The following is a 20517-nucleotide window of genomic DNA, read 5'->3' as shown; positions in this document are numbered from 1 at the left end:
GTTCAGAATTGAAACTCACACATACCAGTAGTATTTGCAGGGTTACACCAAACAATAGTGAACAGTAAATACGTTGTGCAGGGGTTTGTTACACTAGTTGTAGAAATATTTTAATAAAGATTTGATCTGTAGGGACATACTGAATGCAGAAAAAAGTACATGCACTTTTTCTCTTTTAGAATTGGGTGGCAGAGGGTGGGCAATGTACCATATCTGGTTCTTTAATTAACTGGTAAATAATAAGGGCATTTTTAAAGCAGTACCAAGACAAATATAACATTTTATTTAAGCTTGACATGTATATTTTCCAATTTTGATATGTAGTATCTTCCTACCTGTTATTAATGTAATGCAGAAAGATTATCTGCAAGTCCAAGACAGCAGAGGGATTGACACTTGCAGCTAACTGGGTTATCATCATAGAGCTCACTACTCACACACAACCTGCCAATGCCTTTCCTGTCAAAACTTCCTAAAAAAACCAGGTTCCTGCAGAGTCTTGACTGGCTACTGAGAAGATGTCCTTTCTCTTTTACTCTCCCTCTCTGCAAAAGATCACTATGCAAAAGGGAAAGAAGAGCTGTAAAATGATTGAGAAAGGCAACACTTGAATAGTTCGCCTTGCAGTCATTTTTTGGCAGATGATCAAAATGGCAGCAAGTGCTCCTTCAAATGTCTCCTTCCCTCCTCAGTACCACCCATCTTACCCCAGACATTAAATCTCTTTGAATGACCCCAGGCGCCATGGAAGTGCTGCAGTTTGCCATGAAGCCATTGTTTCTCATCTGCTCCAAACTCTGAAGTTCCTGATTCAACTCCCTTCTCTCTGGGGAACTAATGAGAAGCATTAAGTATGTGAAGACTATTATGCTGATGTGTCAGCACTTGCACTAACTATCTTTCAGAATAATACGCTAACTTATCAACACAGCGAAAAGCCAAGAGATGAGAAGTAAGGCCTGAATATGAAATTATTCCTAAATGTGCAGTAATTAAATTGCAGCTCTCAATGTGCATTATAGAATCGCTCAAGGTAACATTTCTGTAACTGCCTACAGTATAAAATGTTAAGTTCCAAGTGCAAAAGGAAATCTGTACAGGAAAGTGAACATTAGTAACAGGTTATATAGTTTAAGAGAAAGCTTTAACCCTGGGCAGCTGCTAGACAAAAGCGTCTTGTCTCCGAGTGTGTAGTTCAAATTTATGTCCAAAAAAATAATAAATCATTCCATTCGACAATGTCAGATTTAACATCTGAGTCCAGACTATTAATCAACATGTCAAAAGAGAAGCAGAGTAATTGTTTTGCCTATAATATTGAGTAACTAGAGGCCTGGCTGAAGCACTTCACTATTTCTAAAGCCAAGTGTATATTAGTTTATAATACTGAAATACCTTCTTCCACTATCTCTGTGTTTATTTACGGAGTTTATCAGAAATTTAGAGACAGTCAAGAAAACTAATAAAAAAAGACTGCCTTATTTTTCTCCTGTTACAGTAGAGCAAGCAGTTTCCCATCAATAGCAAAAGCCAATCTAGCACTTGGGCAAAATGCTTACTGGGAAAACAACATGAGGTTGGTTCATTGTGTACATTCTTGTGGTTTCCACTGACTTCTCTTGGAAGGACACCAGATGTAGCTTTCTGGTGGCAATAAAACTATTCATACAGTATGTTGCAAACTGCCTGCCATGCTCGTTCTGTCAAAGATCAGGAGCATATTACAGTGCAAAGCACCCAAGAGATGCACTGATTCAATGAATGAAGACTCTCCAGAAAAAAGACTCAGCTGCATTAATCCTACTCAACTCAGGAACTCCTGCTCTAGTTTTAAAGCTGCTTCATCCTCCAAGAGAAGGAATTTCCTTTGTCTTCACTATTGCTTAAAACAAAGCAAATAGCTACACATAGAGTCAGAAACACTGGGTGGGGGTGGGAATGGAGGGGCATAAAAGCCTCAGGCAACTTCTTTTTTCAAAGCAAATTCAAAGTATTGATTTTCAAGTATATTAATTTTAGGCATGACTAATGTGAATGTGACTATATTAATTCATCCTCCTGTTAGGCCTATATTAACCCAGTTCATGTTTTGAGATATCTTTTATAAACTCTTCTTTTACATCATGGCTAACTGTAATAAAACTCCAGAACCAGCATGTGAATCTGTCATCTTCCTTCAACACACATTTCATAAGTGAACACTACACAGTAGGAAATAAGTAGAAATAGTTTGCTGGTTTAACTTTGATTTTTACTATAATGATTCTTCTACAGAAGTCCTTTACAGTGCACTGCCAGAAGTCTCACAGATACAACAAGAAAAAACACAAAAGATGTTTACTATAGATTTACTTACATAACTGCTTGCCATGTTTACTCATTTTCTGTGGAAAGAATGGGAATAAACAAAAGGCCAATTTTATTTTACAGCTAGTCCCTTTGACCCTTCTGTAGCGTATGTTAAATGTATTCTTAGACTTCTTGACACTTCTAGCTGACTGTTGAAAGGATTCAGGGTAATTGGGAAATACCCCATTCATTTTTAATACAACATGTGTGTGTAATGTACGGTACAGTAAGCAGCACAGATATGAAGTACTAGGCTTGAAGCAGGCAGTAAGACTTACTTGAGAGGGTGTACTTGTTAGCTCCATCTTTTCTTGGGATTTTTCCTTTGCTAGTCGAGCAGCTTCTTTGAATTCCTGAAATTTTTCAGCAAACTGAAGGTACATATGTTTAAAAAAAAAGGAAAAAGAGAAAGAGTAGGCGTGAAGTAGTACATTACATGCAGAACAGAATGCTGTACTTAACATTTTACAACGTCAAATTCTGTCAGTAGAATTTTTTTAATTTTTCTCCTTATTACATAGTCATTTAAGTGACACTCTTTGTATGTCAGGAAAATTATGATGCAATGAAGTTTGATCTGTTGCTGATAGTGTTAAAAAACCTCACCTCAGAGATGGCTAATAGCAGTGACAAGCTGCCTTACACAGCTGCTTTCAGATTCAGGTTTTACTCTCCTCCTGACAATAAATGATCTGCTTCTGAAGCCTACTGTGGTCACTATTAGCCTAGAGCTTTCAATCGGCTTTATTCTTTCATGACTGAAAAAGTACTGACATCTTCCCAAATTTCAGCAGCATTTCTAATTTCAATAGCTAGTTAGGAAAGCAGCAGTGGGAATATTGAGTCAAGTTCATTTCTTGATTGTTCATTGACATCTACCAAGCTAAAGAACAAATTAATCGAACTAAACATTTGCATATACTTTACACTAAATTCAAGAATTGCACATTGAACTGCCATATGAAACTTGATTTCTATGCTACACGTACCTCTTCCAGAAAATAGCTAAAGCAACAATTTAGAAATACATGCACCCTTAAACTTGAGAGATTAAATCAATTTATTAAGAATAGGGCCTAGTTTCTCTGGCTAGAGAAAAATTTGGCTTCTGAGATCTCAGCTTGACACTACACTAATTGCTATAGTAGCTGAGCATTTCTCTTTGTTTCCTACTGCTTTTATACAGAACATTATTTTATTATGATCAGCTTAAGACTGAAATGATTCTGCAAAAACACTGGAAGCTTCACCAACAGCTTCTAAATCTCTTCAGCCGCAGCATATAAAGAAATTGCTTTGCACTGCATGTATTTAGAAGGGATGAAGCCTACCCTTTGTGTGTCACAATCTCCTCAGCTATTTTCAATCAGAACTTCACTTGCTATGGAAGATCTAAAAAACCTTATTGTCTTTAAACTTCATCTCCTGGTAGGCTATTAGCATTTGAGGAAATATCATTTCTCTCCACTTGTATCCTGTATTTCACCTGTCAGGTTCTTTAAAAGCATACGTTTCCTGAATATAGAAGGAGACAAAAAAATCCAATCCAGCATCAAAAAACGTCTCAGAACAGATGACAAAATTGGCAACAGATCACCAGAACTAGGTGATAACCTATTTAGGACTTGTACATAGACCTCAATGGCTAAACTATTATTTAAATCAGCTTTAAGACCAGAGGATTGATAAATGGAAAACATGATGCTGAGGTTTAGAATAAATGGCTGAAGACATACAAGGCAGTAAATATGATCTTCTGTATCACAGAGGTGGCAACTGTAAAAAAAAATACAATAGATAAATAGATAACATTCTAAGAAAGAGCCAACAAGGCTAATGTAGTGGAAATTTTCACAGATGTACTAGAATTCCTTGCGATAGTCAGGTGATGGATAACACCAATCTCTTGACAAAACTCCTGAATAACGAAGACGAGATCTCATGGTATAAAAGGAAGGGTTCTCTGGAGGATCAGTATTTTAAGGAAAAGATGAAAAATTGTGCAGGGAGACTACAAGAGAGTCTTACAACTATCTGTTGGAACACTTTTGCCATTTAGCATACTCTTCAGTTACGTGGAATAAATCAGGTCAACTAATTCAAAGGGGTAAGACAGACAGCAAACCTGAAAAGGAGTATTTCTTATACATCAGGATATTATCAAAAGCACAGACTCATATTCTGAATGAGAAAGTGATCTCAGTTTTTTTCTGAAAATCATGGGACATTCTGTTTCTCCTACTGCAGCAGCAAGAGGGGTTCTGCTAGTGTATCCTGATCCTGTGAAAGGAATATTCTCCAACATAGGAATCAGCTTTCAGTTATCGCTGACTTCTGATGGAACAATCTTGAGGTGAATTTGTGATCTAACATATTGAGAAAAGGTCTAATGAAGATAAATAAACATTTAATTCATTTTCTTCTATACCATTTGTATGTGAAGTTGATTAGAGTGCCATTATTTTTCTGTCAGATATTCTCACTCCACTAATTCTCAGTCACAATAATTGTACAGAAAGAGGTTACCGCTGTTCCACTTTACCCTAGCAGATAGTTCAGGAGGACGAAGGCATGTGAACCAAAAACGAACAGTTCAAAAGTCAAACATTTACTATGAGCTAAGCAGACAATGATCTAAGAATAAACAGTTTATTCTATCTGCTCTGATTATTTGCTTCATTAACCTGTTGCAGTCAGTCACAGACTAGACTAAGTTTTTTGTGGTTGCAGGCTGTCTTTTGCTCCCTGGAACTTGAAATATTTCACTGAGGCCCAGAGACGCTACTGCAAAACAAATCAGATACAACAGGGCTGTTCACTTAAGGACTTTGATAAATCAAATACAGAAAAGAAGTTCCAGAATCAATTTTTAAGGCAACTTCTAGAAGCAACCTGTTCCTGAACAAATCCACTAATACAGTTTATTTGTTAGCCTCATTACTAATATCCAGTGGTATCATAAGCCCTAAATTAGATTTCATGTCCTACAGTACTAGGTGTACCAGAGTGCAATGCCAGTGCACAGAAGTGAGAGTTAGTAATCTGAGCAGAGACACAAGACAAGAAAGAGAACATAGATGTGATTCTCTACAGCTACACAGCAGACACAGGGTTTCTAACTCAGCTTTTCTGATTCCAAGACCAACTTATCTACTGACTTCAGTGACTGAATAGACTGTAATCTAAAGAAAAGTTTCCTTTCCCCCATCAAATATGTTTGTTTTAAAATAACACAAAAAGTTTTACCTTTATGAATTTTATTACCCATGATCAGTTTTGACTCACATGAATATCAGTTTGATAATTAAAATATAATTCAACAGGAACAGTTTGCTGAAAAGGTCCTGAAGATTCATCAACATAAGCTTCAGAAAAGGTCTCCGACTTGGTATTCTTCTCAACAGATTTGTGTGCTAATCCAACACGTACTGAAGACAAAATATCTACAGTAGCTTTTCAGACTATTTTTTTCAACAGCAATATAAAGTTTTAAGCCAAGGGCATACTTAAAACTCTTAGATGTCTGTTTGAAGGCAGTGACAGAATGGGATTGAAACAACTATAATTAAGAAGGCAGTAAGTACTGCATGGGGAGAGCAAGAAAAGAGTCAACGATAGGACAGATAAAAAACCCAAAGTATTTTCACTGGCAAGGATAACCTAGTGTTTAAAGTCAGCCAAACACAGAGTGTGCATGACTACAGCATGATGCTTTTCCTCCAAAGAAGCATTCTGTGATTAAGGAAAACATGCTGGTCTACAAGAGAGGTAAATTAAATTAGCATTCATGCTAAATCCACTGAAATATTAAGAAAAGGTATTAGGCCATTGGTAAGCAAGTGCCTCTAGGACATACACACCAATTTTAGTAAGTGACAAAGTTTCCAAGTTCACTGAAGCAATGATAGGTGCACAAATGCACTTGCAATATTAGTATCATTCAGAATTTCCTGTGTTTGTGTTGCTTTGTGGAAATGAAAGCTATCTGATTACGAAAGGAAGAACTCTTACAAGTGTTAACATTTGTCCAAATAAAGCAGATGTACTGGTTCTCATTTTAATGGTTTTCTAACAGGCCTATGCTTATCTTTGGATAGTGACAATCACTTTCTCAAAAGGGCTGGTATGATTATTTTTTTTAAATAGCAAGCCAATCATTATTCCGTACTTAAACATGTACTGTACATTCCTTTTATTGCGCTTGGGTTTCCAGATCTTTTGTATACTTCAGAGATGAAAATTCTCTGCTTAATGTAGAGACTTGTTCTTAAACTGAACTGAAATTCCTCATCAGGAGAAAATTGGCTCTGGCTTGTACAGGTTCTTGGACTCATCTACCAGAGAAGTATCAATAGCAATAGGTATTGTAGAAAAGGTGCTCAGAGGAACTACACCATCACTTTGAGCAACAGGGGTTACTACTTTCCTCAGAATAAGGCATACTTCCCTCTTGCACAAGTAGACCAGAAAAAAACCCTCACATACGGCACAGAGTTTCCTTAGTAAACATTTCAACTTTTGTATTCCAACAAGAAAATGTAGTTTTCTTTTACACTGAATATAAGTCCCACTAACTTTACTTTAAGCCATGCTAGAAAAGTGAAAGTGAATGTGGCTTAAAAGACAAAAATGCATCTGAAGACTACCAACAATTTTTTTCCTAGGAGATCTAAATACAGAAGAAACACTAAATTGTCTACTCCTTTAAATTCTATCATGAAAAACTGTAATGGAAGAACAACTTTAAAAAAAGAGAAAACTAACAAATGAGTAATTAGAAAGCGTCAACAACATACACTGTGATAGCTTAAATCTCCCTCCTTTCCTCCATCAGTTAAAAGAAAATTTGCAGGTATCACATTTTGTCTTTTTACATTATAAGGATCAATACAGAGCATTTTTTTGTAAATTATTTTTAAATAACAACAGTAGTGAGCACTACAATGAGCAGAAATCAAATATCTTAGGCCACTTGACTAGCTGAATAGTTGCCACTGGTCATACTTACTTTTGAAAGGTGATGTTCAGATGAAAATCCCAAGCCATAGACTGTGTTCGCCCTGCTGTCTGCCCACTGGCCAAACTTCTGGGATGTTTTAGTAAACGTCATATTGGGGGTGATAGTGCTATTTATTATTGCCTGAAAAAAAGTAATAGTTGTAACAAAAGGGGTTTTGTGGTTTTGATTTTTTTTTTAATGACTACTCATAATTGAAAATGCCAACATTGTAGTCAAGTATCTGCGTACACTGAATGAGACACACACAGGGAACTAGGGAACAGTTTTCTAATTCAATCACAGCTAAAATTACAAAAGTATATTTTCGTGTACATTCTGTAAAAGGAGCAAAATCTGGGGGGAGGCACCTGTTTGCAATTGCAAGCAGTCATTTGGTAGTCAGCAAGTCTAAAAAAGTCATTTAAAGCACATGCATAGGCTAATGAGATCAGAATAGAAGAATTAGCAAAGTCCTTTTTTGTCTCACAAGTGTACTTCTTTGTCCCCTAAGGCAATGCCTTTCAAGCTCCACTGTAAGCTTCACTGTTGCATTCCCCCCACTCCCGTTCCATATGTGATTCTCATTGGAAAACATGCAATAAAACAAGAAGCACAATTTCTTTTTCAGCTTCTGTATTACAAGATTCCGTTTTTCCTTTATACACACACAAGCATGCCTAACAGTGACAGGGTCAAACACTAACTGTAGAAGAAGAGCTAATCTTAGAATAATTTTTCTTCTCTAGTTTTTGTTACAGACAGGATGGAAGCAGCATATCCTCCAGCATACGACTTCTGGTAATGTGAACAAAAAAACACAACTATTAGATGATACGCTGGTTCCACTAAAAGCAACTAAAGTTTTACCATGGATTTCAGTAGTATTTCCATCACACTGAAGTTAGTCTAACATACTCTAAATCTGCGATATGGAATTGTCCAGCTGACTTCAAGTATGTCGGGATAAAGTCTTATAGTGACACCAATGGGTTTCATTTAACTAAAAAACCATAATGGTTAGTACAGTTTATAACCAGCCAACAGGAACAAGAAAGACTAGCCATAAACCCAAAGACATGTGTATTTGAAGCGAAATGCAGGCACGGTTTCTCATCTGACTGATGCTACTAAGAGTCTCAGCCACATTTGTTAAATAATTCACAGCCCTTTTCATGAATCACTGGTGCTTTGTAACACCCACGTGAAAGAGAATGTCCTTAAAACTTCTCAGAAAATAGCACACACTGCGAGCAGAACAATGCAGCAAGAATCTTTCTTACATACCAGTTACTGTGCTCCAAAGGTTATTGTCAGTATGTGTCCTACTGCAATTGTCTTACAGTACTGAGGAGGGCATCTTTTGAGCATCAGTGTGCATGTTTCCTGCTTCCATGAAACCATAACCTCTGCCTTACCCCTGGCTCGTTAAAGCCAGTGATCACGGAAGAATCCTAAAGCAGCAACAAAACCCACAGGGTCCAAACCATCTTCTCTGTTGTAAATAATGAAATCTTTCTTTTATTCTTTGAATAGCAGGAACTGTACAGATGTGTAGAGAATAACAGTATTTTCTCAGGATGGTGACAGTAAGAAACTTCAACATCAGAGAGACCAAGTACTGCTCTCCCAAGCTCAAGATCTTATAGAAGCCAAAAATCAGCCTATACTACTTGTGTGAGATGGCCTTCTGGGTGGATATTAAAATGAGTAGTTATGGAGTTTATTTAGCACCTTTTGCTTTTGCTGAGATTTGGGTAGGACTGGAGCACAGCTACCATCAACATAAAATTTTCCCTAAATTCTACAGGTCAAGCCTGAAAAATTTACAGCTGAGAGGTCAGCCAAGCCCACAAACAGCTCCCATGTGCATACGGTGATTCTCAGGTGAAGGGGCAGAGAGGAGCATTGCAAGAAAGTTCAGAGAACCACATTGCATTGCAACATGTAGAAAGACAAGCAAAGATACTGCTGCACAATTGAATTTAACAAAACTGGCATCTGGCGCAGTGGCTTTGGCAGCTCCACTATACTCGCATTAAATTAGAAGAGCAAATCTGGATGTAGCTGATGATATCAAGCAGGCAGTTCTCTCTGGTAACCTTTGCGTCAAAATTCAAGTTTTGGCTACCACTGTGAACAACTCCTGGAAAATTCTGGAATGCCTGAAAGCTTACATATGAGCCAACAAGAGTCATCAGGTCAAGGACAGGATTTGCTGTGTGATCAGAGACTGGGGAACCATCTCCAGCATTAACTGTCCACACAACATCTCAGATTTTCATAGAGCAGAAGCTGCTCAGTGGAGTCACTGGTAATTCAAACATCATTGTCCTTTCTTTAAGTATAAGGTTTGGAGCCCAAACAAAGCCAGCAGGCTTGCACTCACACAACGGCCTCCAACTCATAGAAAACAGCTGTCTATGCCATATAGGACAGAGGAGGTAACGTGAGACAGGGAGGTGGACTACTTGGAAAGGAGGTGTTCTGGAGCTCTTTTTTTCTTTTTCTTGTATGCTTCTCTTCTTCTTGTACACTGTTAGTGCTTGGAAGCCCACTTTTGAAATAACCTGGTGGAAGCCCACAACAGAGCTGTGCAAGTTCACTTAATGCTCAACTTCTCTTGCTGTGGAAGCTGTCAACAGCAATATGTTTGAAATTAAATAACCTGGGGACAGACTAGAAAAAAGCATTCCTCCCAATTCAAGCTCTAGCTATGTTGTCTAGCTTGCTTAAGCCCCAGTTCCATCCATTGCTTGATTAATTTGAACTTACATCACAGATCTGAGAGTGTGCATATTATCTCATGGATGTAATGTCCTCAATACAGAAGATGACTCTGAGGACAGGGACTTATGACCTCCAAGCAACAGGCAGGTTTAAAGCCTGCAGGACTGACATTTGCAGCAGTGACAGTGGCATATCTGGTTGCAAATTAACCCAGCGAAAAAACGTGGAGAAAGCAACCAGTTTTTAGCTGAGACTGCTCACTGCTTCAGCTGACCACGTGGCTGGCTGCACAAGAGAGAACCCAGAACAGACTGCCCGAACCAGAATGGGATATCCGCTTTGACAGCAGTTTGCATTTAGGCTGGGCTACAGTGACTCTCAAATTGCTTCCTTGCAAGGGAGGAAGGTAGGAAGAAAACTTTTTGAAAGTAATTGTATTGAGAAAGCCATGATTGTTCCCTTTATTTCCCAGCAGAGAAAAATAAGGAGGCTCCAATCTAAAGACAGCGAGTTTCTCACTGGGAAGACTACATTCAGCCCAGTGATATAAAAAAGAGTCCTTTCATTAGATTTACCAATTTTACAAGGAAATCAAGGCTTTCAATCCTCTTTGAATTAAAAGCATTAGTATGCTAGATCTCTCACTTGCTAAATTAATTATGGTTTTAAAAAGTGCAATTCTAGAGCATACTACAAATGCAGTCAGTGTCAGCTACTTCTGGAAAATACTAGCTATGAATCCTTCATATCTTCAGCTTAAAAAATATTTTTTTTAATTTAGAATTTATAATTAAGGCTGTCTTGTCTACTCAAATAGGTACTGCTTTAACTGCTCTCCTCCATGCCAGATTTCACTGTAGAGTTACTAGTATAACAATTGTCAAATATTTCATCAACTTTTAAGAATGTTGTTAGTATAAATGTACAAGAATATCTTAAAAACAGAACAGAGTCAATCTGACAGGCAGACATTTAGCTTTTGAAGAAAACTGATTTTGTTATCTTTAGATTTTGTTGGAATAATAAAAGAGCTTTCATGTTTTCCTTTCATATTAGCTTAGCTATGAGAAAATAGGGCATGTGTCTTAGCTGTTCGTTTTACTGATTGCAAATCCAATAGCTGCAAGATACACACCAGCGGTCAAATGAGATTTTATCTTGTGAAAACTGATGGCAATAATAATAAAGACACACAGTATTTTTTAACTTCTTCAGAGGAAGATCACCGAAGACCTGTGCTCCTGTGCTTACAGGTTTTACTTAAAACTCCTATTTAGCATTAAACAGGTTATCACTTTAATATGTGACTAGTTTATTTTACAACAGCCATTTAAAGGTAAAGATCATCTGTTGCAGTAACACTGATGGGAGACGTGACTTAGAAGCCCCATGGAACCTACAGACTGGAAAACCACTCTTTTCCAGAGTCTTCTCTTGTTTGAGATGAGCACAAATTATTAGCATTTTTTTCCTATCTTGCATCTGTGAAAAAAAAATCAGAGAGTTAACTAGTACCATGGGAACCACATTACTTGTTCTCCTTTCTTTTACCAGTGACTGCCAGAGATTGAACGGAAAAGACAGTGGGATTCTGGGAATAACCCTAGTCTCTGTCTGCAATGTTACTGGGGAAATAATGGAGGTGTCCTTCCATCACCTAAGAGAAAGAAGTACTAAACCACATTTTTCCAAGGAGCTATGAAATGACTATATAATTAATGAGAACTGAAAGCCTTAGCAACAACTGCTCAATGTTGTCATGTCACATTGCATAAGAAATTTTATTTTTCAGGCTTTCTCTTGATTTGTAGACTGGTAGGAGAAAAAGGTCGCATAAAAGATATTTACTCAAGAGGTCACGGAAACCAGCCTTGAGTTCTGTGAGATTATCTGCATCAGAATCTCCCTGCCATGGGCAACAGGGATGCAGATACTGTATGTGACTATAAAATATGCCTGTACACTGACCAGATGATCTCTAGAGGTCCCTTTCAACCCCTACCAATCTGTGAATCTTATGGTCGTAGAACATTTCCTGGAGTCAAGATAGAGCGAGATGCATCATTTCTTGTGCGAGATATTTTAAGAGGAGACTCTAGCATCAGAAAACAACATTACACAGAATGCATTAAAAATAAGCAGAACTTGCTTCTATAGGATCTGTCTTGGCTGAATCTGGCTCACAGACCCATTGATATGGAATAAGGAAGAAAAAACCCCTCTCTCAACCCCCGTACACCGAAGATCTCCACAAACAAATTCAAGTAGGAATCTGCAATGTACAATAGCATCCCTCAGAGGTGAGTGAAGATCACGTCTTTAAAATGTCATTGTCTTTTCAAGAAGAAAGATTTAATGACTTTCAGACAATCAGTACAGAAGTTAAATTTTATCCAGGAATCCTAATGAAACCCACTGACCCGGTGACAGGGAAGGATGTGGGACAGAATTATGATTATCACTCAAATCTAAAGTATATCTCTCTCAAACTTTCCTTACTGCAGTCTAAGTGAACATAACATACATGTGAGTTGCCATCGCTTACTGTCTTACTGCTCAGCACCTGAGCGGCTGTAACTGAGCAGCCACATGCACATTATTCTCTCCACCACACAAACCCACAGGGTACTGTAAACCCCACCAGCACCAAGGTATATAATAAAATCTGGTCGGATCTATTCCCTCCGAGGGAGGGGCATGACAGCTTCAAAACCAGTATGGTTCAAGTGGTTTTGCCCACTGGCAACATGGGCATTTGAGCCATTTTCAATGTAAAATTTGTTTTAAAAAAACCCCCAAAACCCCACAAAATCATCTTTATTCAGTTTCATTTCAAAACTTAAATGGGGAGAATTAAATTGCATAGCTTTTTCTCCCTTACAAATTTAACGCTTCTGTCTGACCAATCAGCAATATAAGGCATTGTAAGCTCAGGTACCAGTAGTGTTACCAACACCCTGCTATATGCCATCTAGCAGAGACACTATCTGGATGCACTCCAAACTTAAAAATGCTTTATATTCAGCCCTTTGTACATACGATAGGGCTTTAATTAAAAATGAAAAAAAATATATCTCTGGGAATTATGCTGAAAACCTCCCTAGAATTCTTCCATGGGTCCCCTGCTATTCAGCTGTGTATGTTTCAGAGCAGTGCTGTGATGCCTAAAACAATGGGTCAGTCTTAATCACAACTAGGATCCTAGATCTTAGTCAGACATCTAACACTTGGATGAAAACATTATTAGGATAGCAGCAATCACAGAGAGAGTAAATAAAAGTGATAGATTGCATTATCAATATACCTTGCCAATAGTGCTGCAAATGTAAAGGAAATGCTGCAGTAGACAACAGAACAAATAAATAGATGAACAACTGTTTGACAATTTAACTCAGCAGCCACTTTGCAGGAGGTGCAGCTTTGGACAAAGGCAGAGGAACCCCAGCAGATACCACAATAAGGATTTTGTAAACTGTGTAGATCAGTTAAGGTGCTACAAATTACAACTGGTAGTCTTGATTTCATACAGCATCTAGTTCCAATCCCAAAGTCTATATACATAAACAATCAAACAAAAGGTATTTTAGTTATTTGACAGAACTAGAAGAATCATTTGCAGAATGCTGGGAAGGGAAGAGAAAAAGTAAGACTTAAAGTTGGAAAAATTCTGGTAAGCTTTGATACAAAAGTCTCAATTACTTTAATTAGTATCATACAGAAATCTTTGACTATGAGATCTATTTCTATATACTTCTTTATGATATATACTATATACTATATATACTATATATATGAGATCTAGTTCTATATACTTCTCTTTCCTCATTTAAAATAGCAATTCTCTGGATATTTTAAAAAAAACCAAAACCACAGGGCAGTATTTTTCAGCTTTCAATAGCCACAAAATCTGTGCTGTGGTCTAACAGAATATTTCATTTCAACCATCATGAACTGATACATCTCCAGAAGTTGCAAATGAAAGTCTCTTGAAAGGATTACAACTTTTGATTACACTCTATATATCCTTAATGTCCTTACTGCAGAGTTTTCTGTTCATAAAGTTACTGAGTTTATACCCACTTGGGGTAAAGCCTAAGGAACAGTCAAGTATTTTCTCCACATCAAATTAATTTCTTAGACAAGGTTTCTTACAACAACCAGCAGCTCAACACATTATCCTTCCTAATTAAAAGAAGAAAAACAAAAACAAAAACACCCCCACAAAACCCCCAAACCAACTGAGTTTTGATAAAAGCTTACCATGGAGAGCTTTATTAGGAGGGAATCCTCACATTCTCTACAGCAAAAATGGAAAGATTACGTAACAAAGGGTTTACTGAGTGATTATGGCCACTGAACAGATGTCCTTCATAATGCTGAAGCCAGTGATATTGATAGATCATCGAATGCGGAGATGAAAACAGGTTATTGTAACCCTATTTGTACTTTTTAGTGCATTTCACAGGGAATGTCCTTTTAGCCTGTTCATAATATTAACTAACAGGTCATCACTTAAATTCAGCAATAGATTGATCAAAGTAAATATGAACGCATGGAAAATAGCGTTTCCAAATAAACACTTAAAACATGTAATGAAGCATTTAAAACATGTAATGAAGCAATCTTATAATTTTAACATGTTAGTTAATCTGTTACTTAGATAATGATAAACGCATCTGAGAAGATACATGAAGGACATCAGACTAGAAAATAAATACAAAAATTGATGAAGCAAGCAAGCTTTCTGAAATAAAACTTACCTTCGAGCCATCCAAACTGATTATCCTGTAGACATTTCTTGTGCTGTCATAGAAGTAGGACACAGTAACAGCATGCTTGCTGGTGGGAACCCAGTTTTTCTTAGTGTTTGGGTCAATCTGGAAGACGTGAGCTCGGGTGCTGAAGATGGGTTGTTCCCTGAAGGATAGAGCGTAAAAGCCATGAATCTAATTTGTACATAATATCACTGCACACAAGTTACCTGTCAGCTGTGTCTCCTGGTATCTACATGTTTCACTTTGCATTGATAAACTTTTCCTAAGAACTTCCGTATGTGTTGCTGCATAGAGCAGGTAAGTGCCTTAATATACATATGCAAGCGAAGTGCAAACCTTCTAAGGCAAAAATCAGCACCCAGCTGTAAAGTCAAATAAAGGCTGACATCTCTAGTATAGATTCAGCCCTGTTCTGTCATCTCCCCAGCCCTCACCCTCCATCTATCCCTTTAAACTAACTGGCATTAATACATGTGTGACATCATCTCATTACACTGCACACTGCAGAATGTGTATGACTTCAAACCCCCATCTTCTTCAAAATCTTTTAATACTCTGATTTTTCTAAACAATTCTAAACAATTTTAGGCCCTAATCTGAATGCAATTACTCTAAAACTAACATTAATTAGGGCCAGAAACGTGTTGTGAAACCCTCATTCTTTGGAGCTTCACACTGAACATTTTCATAGCAACACTAAATATGTATAACATATATATTTCAAAGATAACTACTTAGCAAATAAAATTATATAAGGTAAAAAAAAAAAAAGCTACCGTACTTCAGAATTTACAACTTATTTTCCCCATGATCATTACAGGACGTATAGTATTGCGCAGAAATCTAAAAATATTTTAGTATCACTAAGATGGTTGTCAGTTTAAATTTAGCTACATTTTAGTGACAAACAGATTGCTGTATTCTTCAGGGAGCGTTGCCATCAATTCCAAAAGATACTAAGTACCAGAACTTTAAGTTGAATTTAACTTTTCTCCCATTTCCAGGATGTGAAGAAACATACCCTTTGTCCTGCCCTCAGGCTCAGGACACCTGAGCTTGGCACTGGCACAGGGAGGCAGTAGTGAGATTGGCTGTGTGAAGTGTGACCAGGTGGATGATCTGCTCAGCCTGGTGGCAGAATTACATGACGAAGTGGAGAGGTTAAGGAGCATCAGAGAGGCTGAGAGATAGACTGGTGGAGCCAAGCTCTGCCCTCCCTGAGACAGAAACAGGGACAGCTAACAGACCAGAGCCAAAGTGAAGGGGACCCTGTATCCTCCCCTTGCCAGGCAGAAGGCAGCAGCCTCAGAGGGGAGTGAATGGAAACAAGTTCACGCTTGGCGCGGCAGGCGAACCTTCTCCTCCTCACCCACCTCGCCTTCCCATGTACCCCTGTGCAACAGGTACGAGGCTCTGGTTGTGGAAAGCCACTCGAGCGAGGATATGGATGACAGTCAAGCTACACCAGAGGTAGCACGTAGGCCCAAAAGGCCCATGCCTCGGGTTGTGACCACCCCAACAAAGAAGAAAAGGAGTTATAGTAGGGTTATAGTTGTAGGGCACTCCCTTCTGGAGGGTAGAGAGGGCCCGATATGCAGGGCAGACCCTCCTCTCAGAGAAGTCTGCTGCCTCCCTGGGGCCCGTGTCAAGGACATCACTAGGAAACTCCCCAGCCTGGTACACCCCTCTGACTATTACCCACTGCTGCTCCTCCATGTGGGTGGGGATGAAGCAGAGACACGCACCACGAAAGTGATCAAAAGGGACTTCAGGCTCTTGGGACAGTCACTGAAGGATTCGGGAGCGCAGGTGATATTCTCCTCCCTCCTTCCAGTTAAGGGCAGCAATGTTGGGACGAACAGGCAGACACAGTCCATAAATGCATGGCTCCGTGGCTGATGTCAATGCCACAACTTTGGGTTCTTTGACAATGGAACGGCCTACACGGCACCAGGCCTGATGAACCGTGATGGGATTCATCTCTCTCAAAGGGGGAAGAGGATCTTTGCCCAGGAACTAGTGGGGCTCATCGACAGAGCTTTAAACTAGGCTCGAAGGGGGAGGGGGATAACATCAGGCTTGCCAGCGACATGTTGTGGGATGATGTGCCCAGGTTGGAGGACAGGGCACTGGCGAGGGCCCTCAGCCTGCTGCCTAGAGACATGCTGGACGCACTACAGCACGCTCGAAGCCTAGAGGAGACGAGCCGTGGGCTCCAGATGCAACAGGAGTCAACGGGGTAACACTGGGAAGATACATCAAAAGAATTCCAGCCACCCCAGCCAATAAGTCAGCCTCATCAGGGGCACAACTGAAACGCCTCTACGCGAACGCACGGAGCATGCGGAATAAACAAGGGGAGCTGGAGACGTGTGTGCCTGAAAGGCTATGACCTTATTGCCATTACAGAGATGTGGTGGGATAGCTCCTGTGACTGGAGTGTTGGGATGGAAGGGTACAGGCTCTTCAGGAAGGACAGGCAGGGCAGACAAGGAGTGGGCATTGCCCTCTACATCAGTGACCAGCTGGAGTGCATGGAGCTCCACATGGGGATGGATGGGGAGCCGACCGAGAGCCTATGGGTCAGGATTAAAGGGAGTGCTGGGGCAGGGGACATCATAGCGGGGGTGTCCTACAGGCCACCTGAGCAGGGGGACCGAGTAGATGAAGCCCTCTATAGGCAGATAGGAGCAGCCTCACGCTCACCAGCCCTGGTCCTCATGGGGGACTTCAGCCACCCTGATATCCACTGGAGGGACAATGCAGCTGAGCACAAGCAATCCAGGAAGATCCTGGAATGCGTCGATGATAACTTTCTCCTCCAAGTGATAGAGGAGCCCACGAGGAGAGGTGCCATGCTGGACCTTATTCTCACCAATAAGGAGGGCCTGGCAGGGGATGTCAAGCTGAAGGGCAGCCTTGGCTGCAGTGACCACGAAATGGTGGAATTCAGGATCTTCAGGGCAGCGAGGAGGGTGCGCAGCAAGCTCACTGCCCTGGACTTCAGGAGAGCAGACTTTGGCCTCTTCAGGGATCTGCTTGGTAGAATCCCATGGGACAAAGCCCTGCAAGGAAGAGGGGCCCAAGACAGCTGGCTAATATTCATGCATCACCTCCTCCAAGCTCAGGAGCGATGCATCCCAACAAAGAGGAAGTCAAGCAAGAACACCAAGAGGCGCCCATGGATGAACAAGGAGCTCCTGGACAAAGTCAAACAAAAAAAAGGAAGCCTGCAGAGGGTGGAAGCAAGGGCAGGTAGCCTGGGAGGAATCCAGAGAAACTGTCTGGCCAGGGATGTCAAGGACAACAACAAAAGCTTCTATAGATACGTTAGTGAGAAAAGGAGGACGAGGGAAAATGTGGGTCCCCTCCGGAATGAAATGGGTGACCTGGTTACCCAGGATATGGAGAAGGCTGAGGTACTCAATGACTTGTTTGCCTCAGCCTTCACTGGCAAATGCTTGAGCCACACTGCCCAGGTCACAGAAGGCAGGGACTGGGAGAATGCAGAACTGCCCACTGTAGGAGAAGATCAGGTTCGAGAATATCTAAGGAACCTGAAGGTGCACAAGTCCATGGGACCTGATGAGTTGCATCCATGGGTCTTGAGGGAACTGGCGGATGAAGTGGTCAGGCCACTCTCCATCATATTTGAGAAGTCCTGGCAATCTGGCGAAGTTCTCACTGACTGGAAGAGGGGAAACATAACCCCCATTTTTAAGAAGGGAGAAAAGGAAGACCCAGGGAACTACAGGCTGGTCAGTCTCACCTCCATGCCTGGCAAGATTATGGAGCAGACCCTCCTGGAGACTATGCTCAGGCACATGGAAAACAAGGAGGTGATTGGTGACAGCCAACATGGCTTCACTAAGGGCAAATCGTGCCTGACAAAGTTGGTGGCCTTCTACAATGGGGTGACAGCATCTGTGGGTAAGGGAAGGGCAACTGACATCATCTACCTGGACTTGTGCAAGGCATTTGACACTGTCCCGCACGACATCCTTGTCCCTAAATTGGAGAGACATGGATTTGATGGATGGACCAATCAGTGGATAAGGAATTGGCTGGATGGTCACACTCAAAGAGTCGTTGTCAACAGCTCAATGTCCAAATGGAGAACGGTGACGAGTGGTGCTCCTCAGGGGTCGGTACTGGAACTGGCACTGTTCAACACCTTTGTCAGTGACATGGACAGTGGGATCGAGTGCACCGTCAGCAAGTTTGCTGACAACACCAAGCTGTGCGGTGTGGTCGACACTCTGGAGGGATGGGATGCCATCCAGAGGGACCTTGACAGGCTGGAGAGGTGGGCCCGTGCAAACCACGTGAAGTTCAACAAGGCCAAGTACAAGGTCCTGCATGTGGGTCGGCGCAATCCCAAGCACGACTATAGGCTGGGCAAGGAATGGATTGAAAGCAGCCCCGAGGAGAAGGACTTAGGGGTATTGATTGATGAGAAGCTCAACATGAGCTGGCAGCGTGTGCTTGCAGCCCAGAAAGCCAACTGTGTCCTGGGCTGCATCAAAAGAGGTGTGACCAGCAGGTCGAGGGAGGTGATGCTGCCCCTCTACTCCGCTCTTGTGAGACCCCACCTGGAGTACTGTGTCCAGCTCTGGGGGCCCCAGTACAAGAGAGACATGGAGCTGTTGGAGCGAGTCCAGAGGAGGGCCACGAAGATGATGAGAGGGCTGGAGCACCTCTCCTATGAGGACAGGCTGAGAGAGTTGGGATTGTTCAGTCTGGAGAAGAGAAGGCTCCAGGGAGATCTAATTGCAGCTTACCAGTACCTGAAGGGGCCTACAGGAAAGCTGGAGAGGGACTGTTTATCAGGGAGTGTAGTGACAGGACAAGGGGTAATGGGTTTAAGCTGAAGGAGGGTTGATTTAGATTAGATGTTAGAAAGAAATTCTTTACTGTGAGGGTGGTGAAGCACTGGAACAGGTTGCCCAGAGAGGTTGTGGATGCCCCATCCCTGGAAGTGTTTAAGACCAGGTTGGATGAGGCTTTGGGCAACATGAACTGAAACAAGAGCTTAATCTATGTGTACATGTGTAGTTAATGAATACACATTTGGCCAGCAATGATACTAAATTCTGTCACAACACCGTACATCACACAACTGGGACTTTCAACATACCACTGGTTAGGATTTTAATATGTAAAAGGTAGGCAAAAACTATACAAGTAAAGCAAATGGGAGTGTCAGTAAAAGTCCAATTGTTCAGCCCTGAGTTGCTGCTCTCCTGCACTGTCAGCACAAAAGTCTTCCATAGCCCCAGCTAAACTTGTTTTGCAGGGTGGCCTGCTCATTGTGCAGTAGTGTTGCTCAAAGACAAACCAGAGCAGTTTGCAGGGCACCTGTGTGGGTCTGGTATAGACATTACACTTAGGTATGGAACAGCATAAATGAAACTTACACTTTTTAAATTACTTCTGATAGAGCTAGAGTTACAGTGTTTTCTTTCCGTGTTTTAACTGAAACTACAGCTTTACTGAATGACAAGCTGTCTAGATTCTGTGGAAAAAGCATAGTTCTCTTCATTGAGCTAGCCAGATTACTGGAGTAATTAGGATTTTTTTCTGACAAAGACACTAAACTTCAGATGTCTCTAGAATTAGACCAAAATTTTGACACTTGATGATGAATGTTTATAATGATTATTTCTT

The 20517-nt window shown here is 40.6% G+C and overlaps 1 protein-coding gene across 2 annotated transcripts in view; it reads right to left on the bottom strand.

Moving 5' to 3' along the window:
• HOMER1 (homer scaffold protein 1) overlaps nt 1–20517 on the bottom strand; it is a 93917-nt gene that overhangs the window by 52701 nt on the left and 20699 nt on the right. Inside the window, exons 2-4 of one of the 2 annotated variants that reach the window (XM_054808843.1) lie at nt 14836–14992; nt 7358–7489; nt 2628–2720 (exon numbers count right to left, since the gene is read on the bottom strand). In XM_054808843.1, coding sequence (XP_054664818.1) covers nt 2628–2720; nt 7358–7489; nt 14836–14992 — 382 coding nt within the window. The remainder of the gene's footprint in view (nt 1–2627; nt 2721–7357; nt 7490–14835; nt 14993–20517) is intronic. The other variant, XM_054808844.1, reaches the window with a different exon arrangement.

Source organism: Grus americana, chromosome Z, assembly GCF_028858705.1.
Source record: "Grus americana isolate bGruAme1 chromosome Z, bGruAme1.mat, whole genome shotgun sequence".
Classification (NCBI taxonomy): domain Eukaryota; kingdom Metazoa; phylum Chordata; class Aves; order Gruiformes; family Gruidae; genus Grus; species Grus americana.
This window is presented reverse-complemented; position numbering and strand designations above follow the sequence as displayed.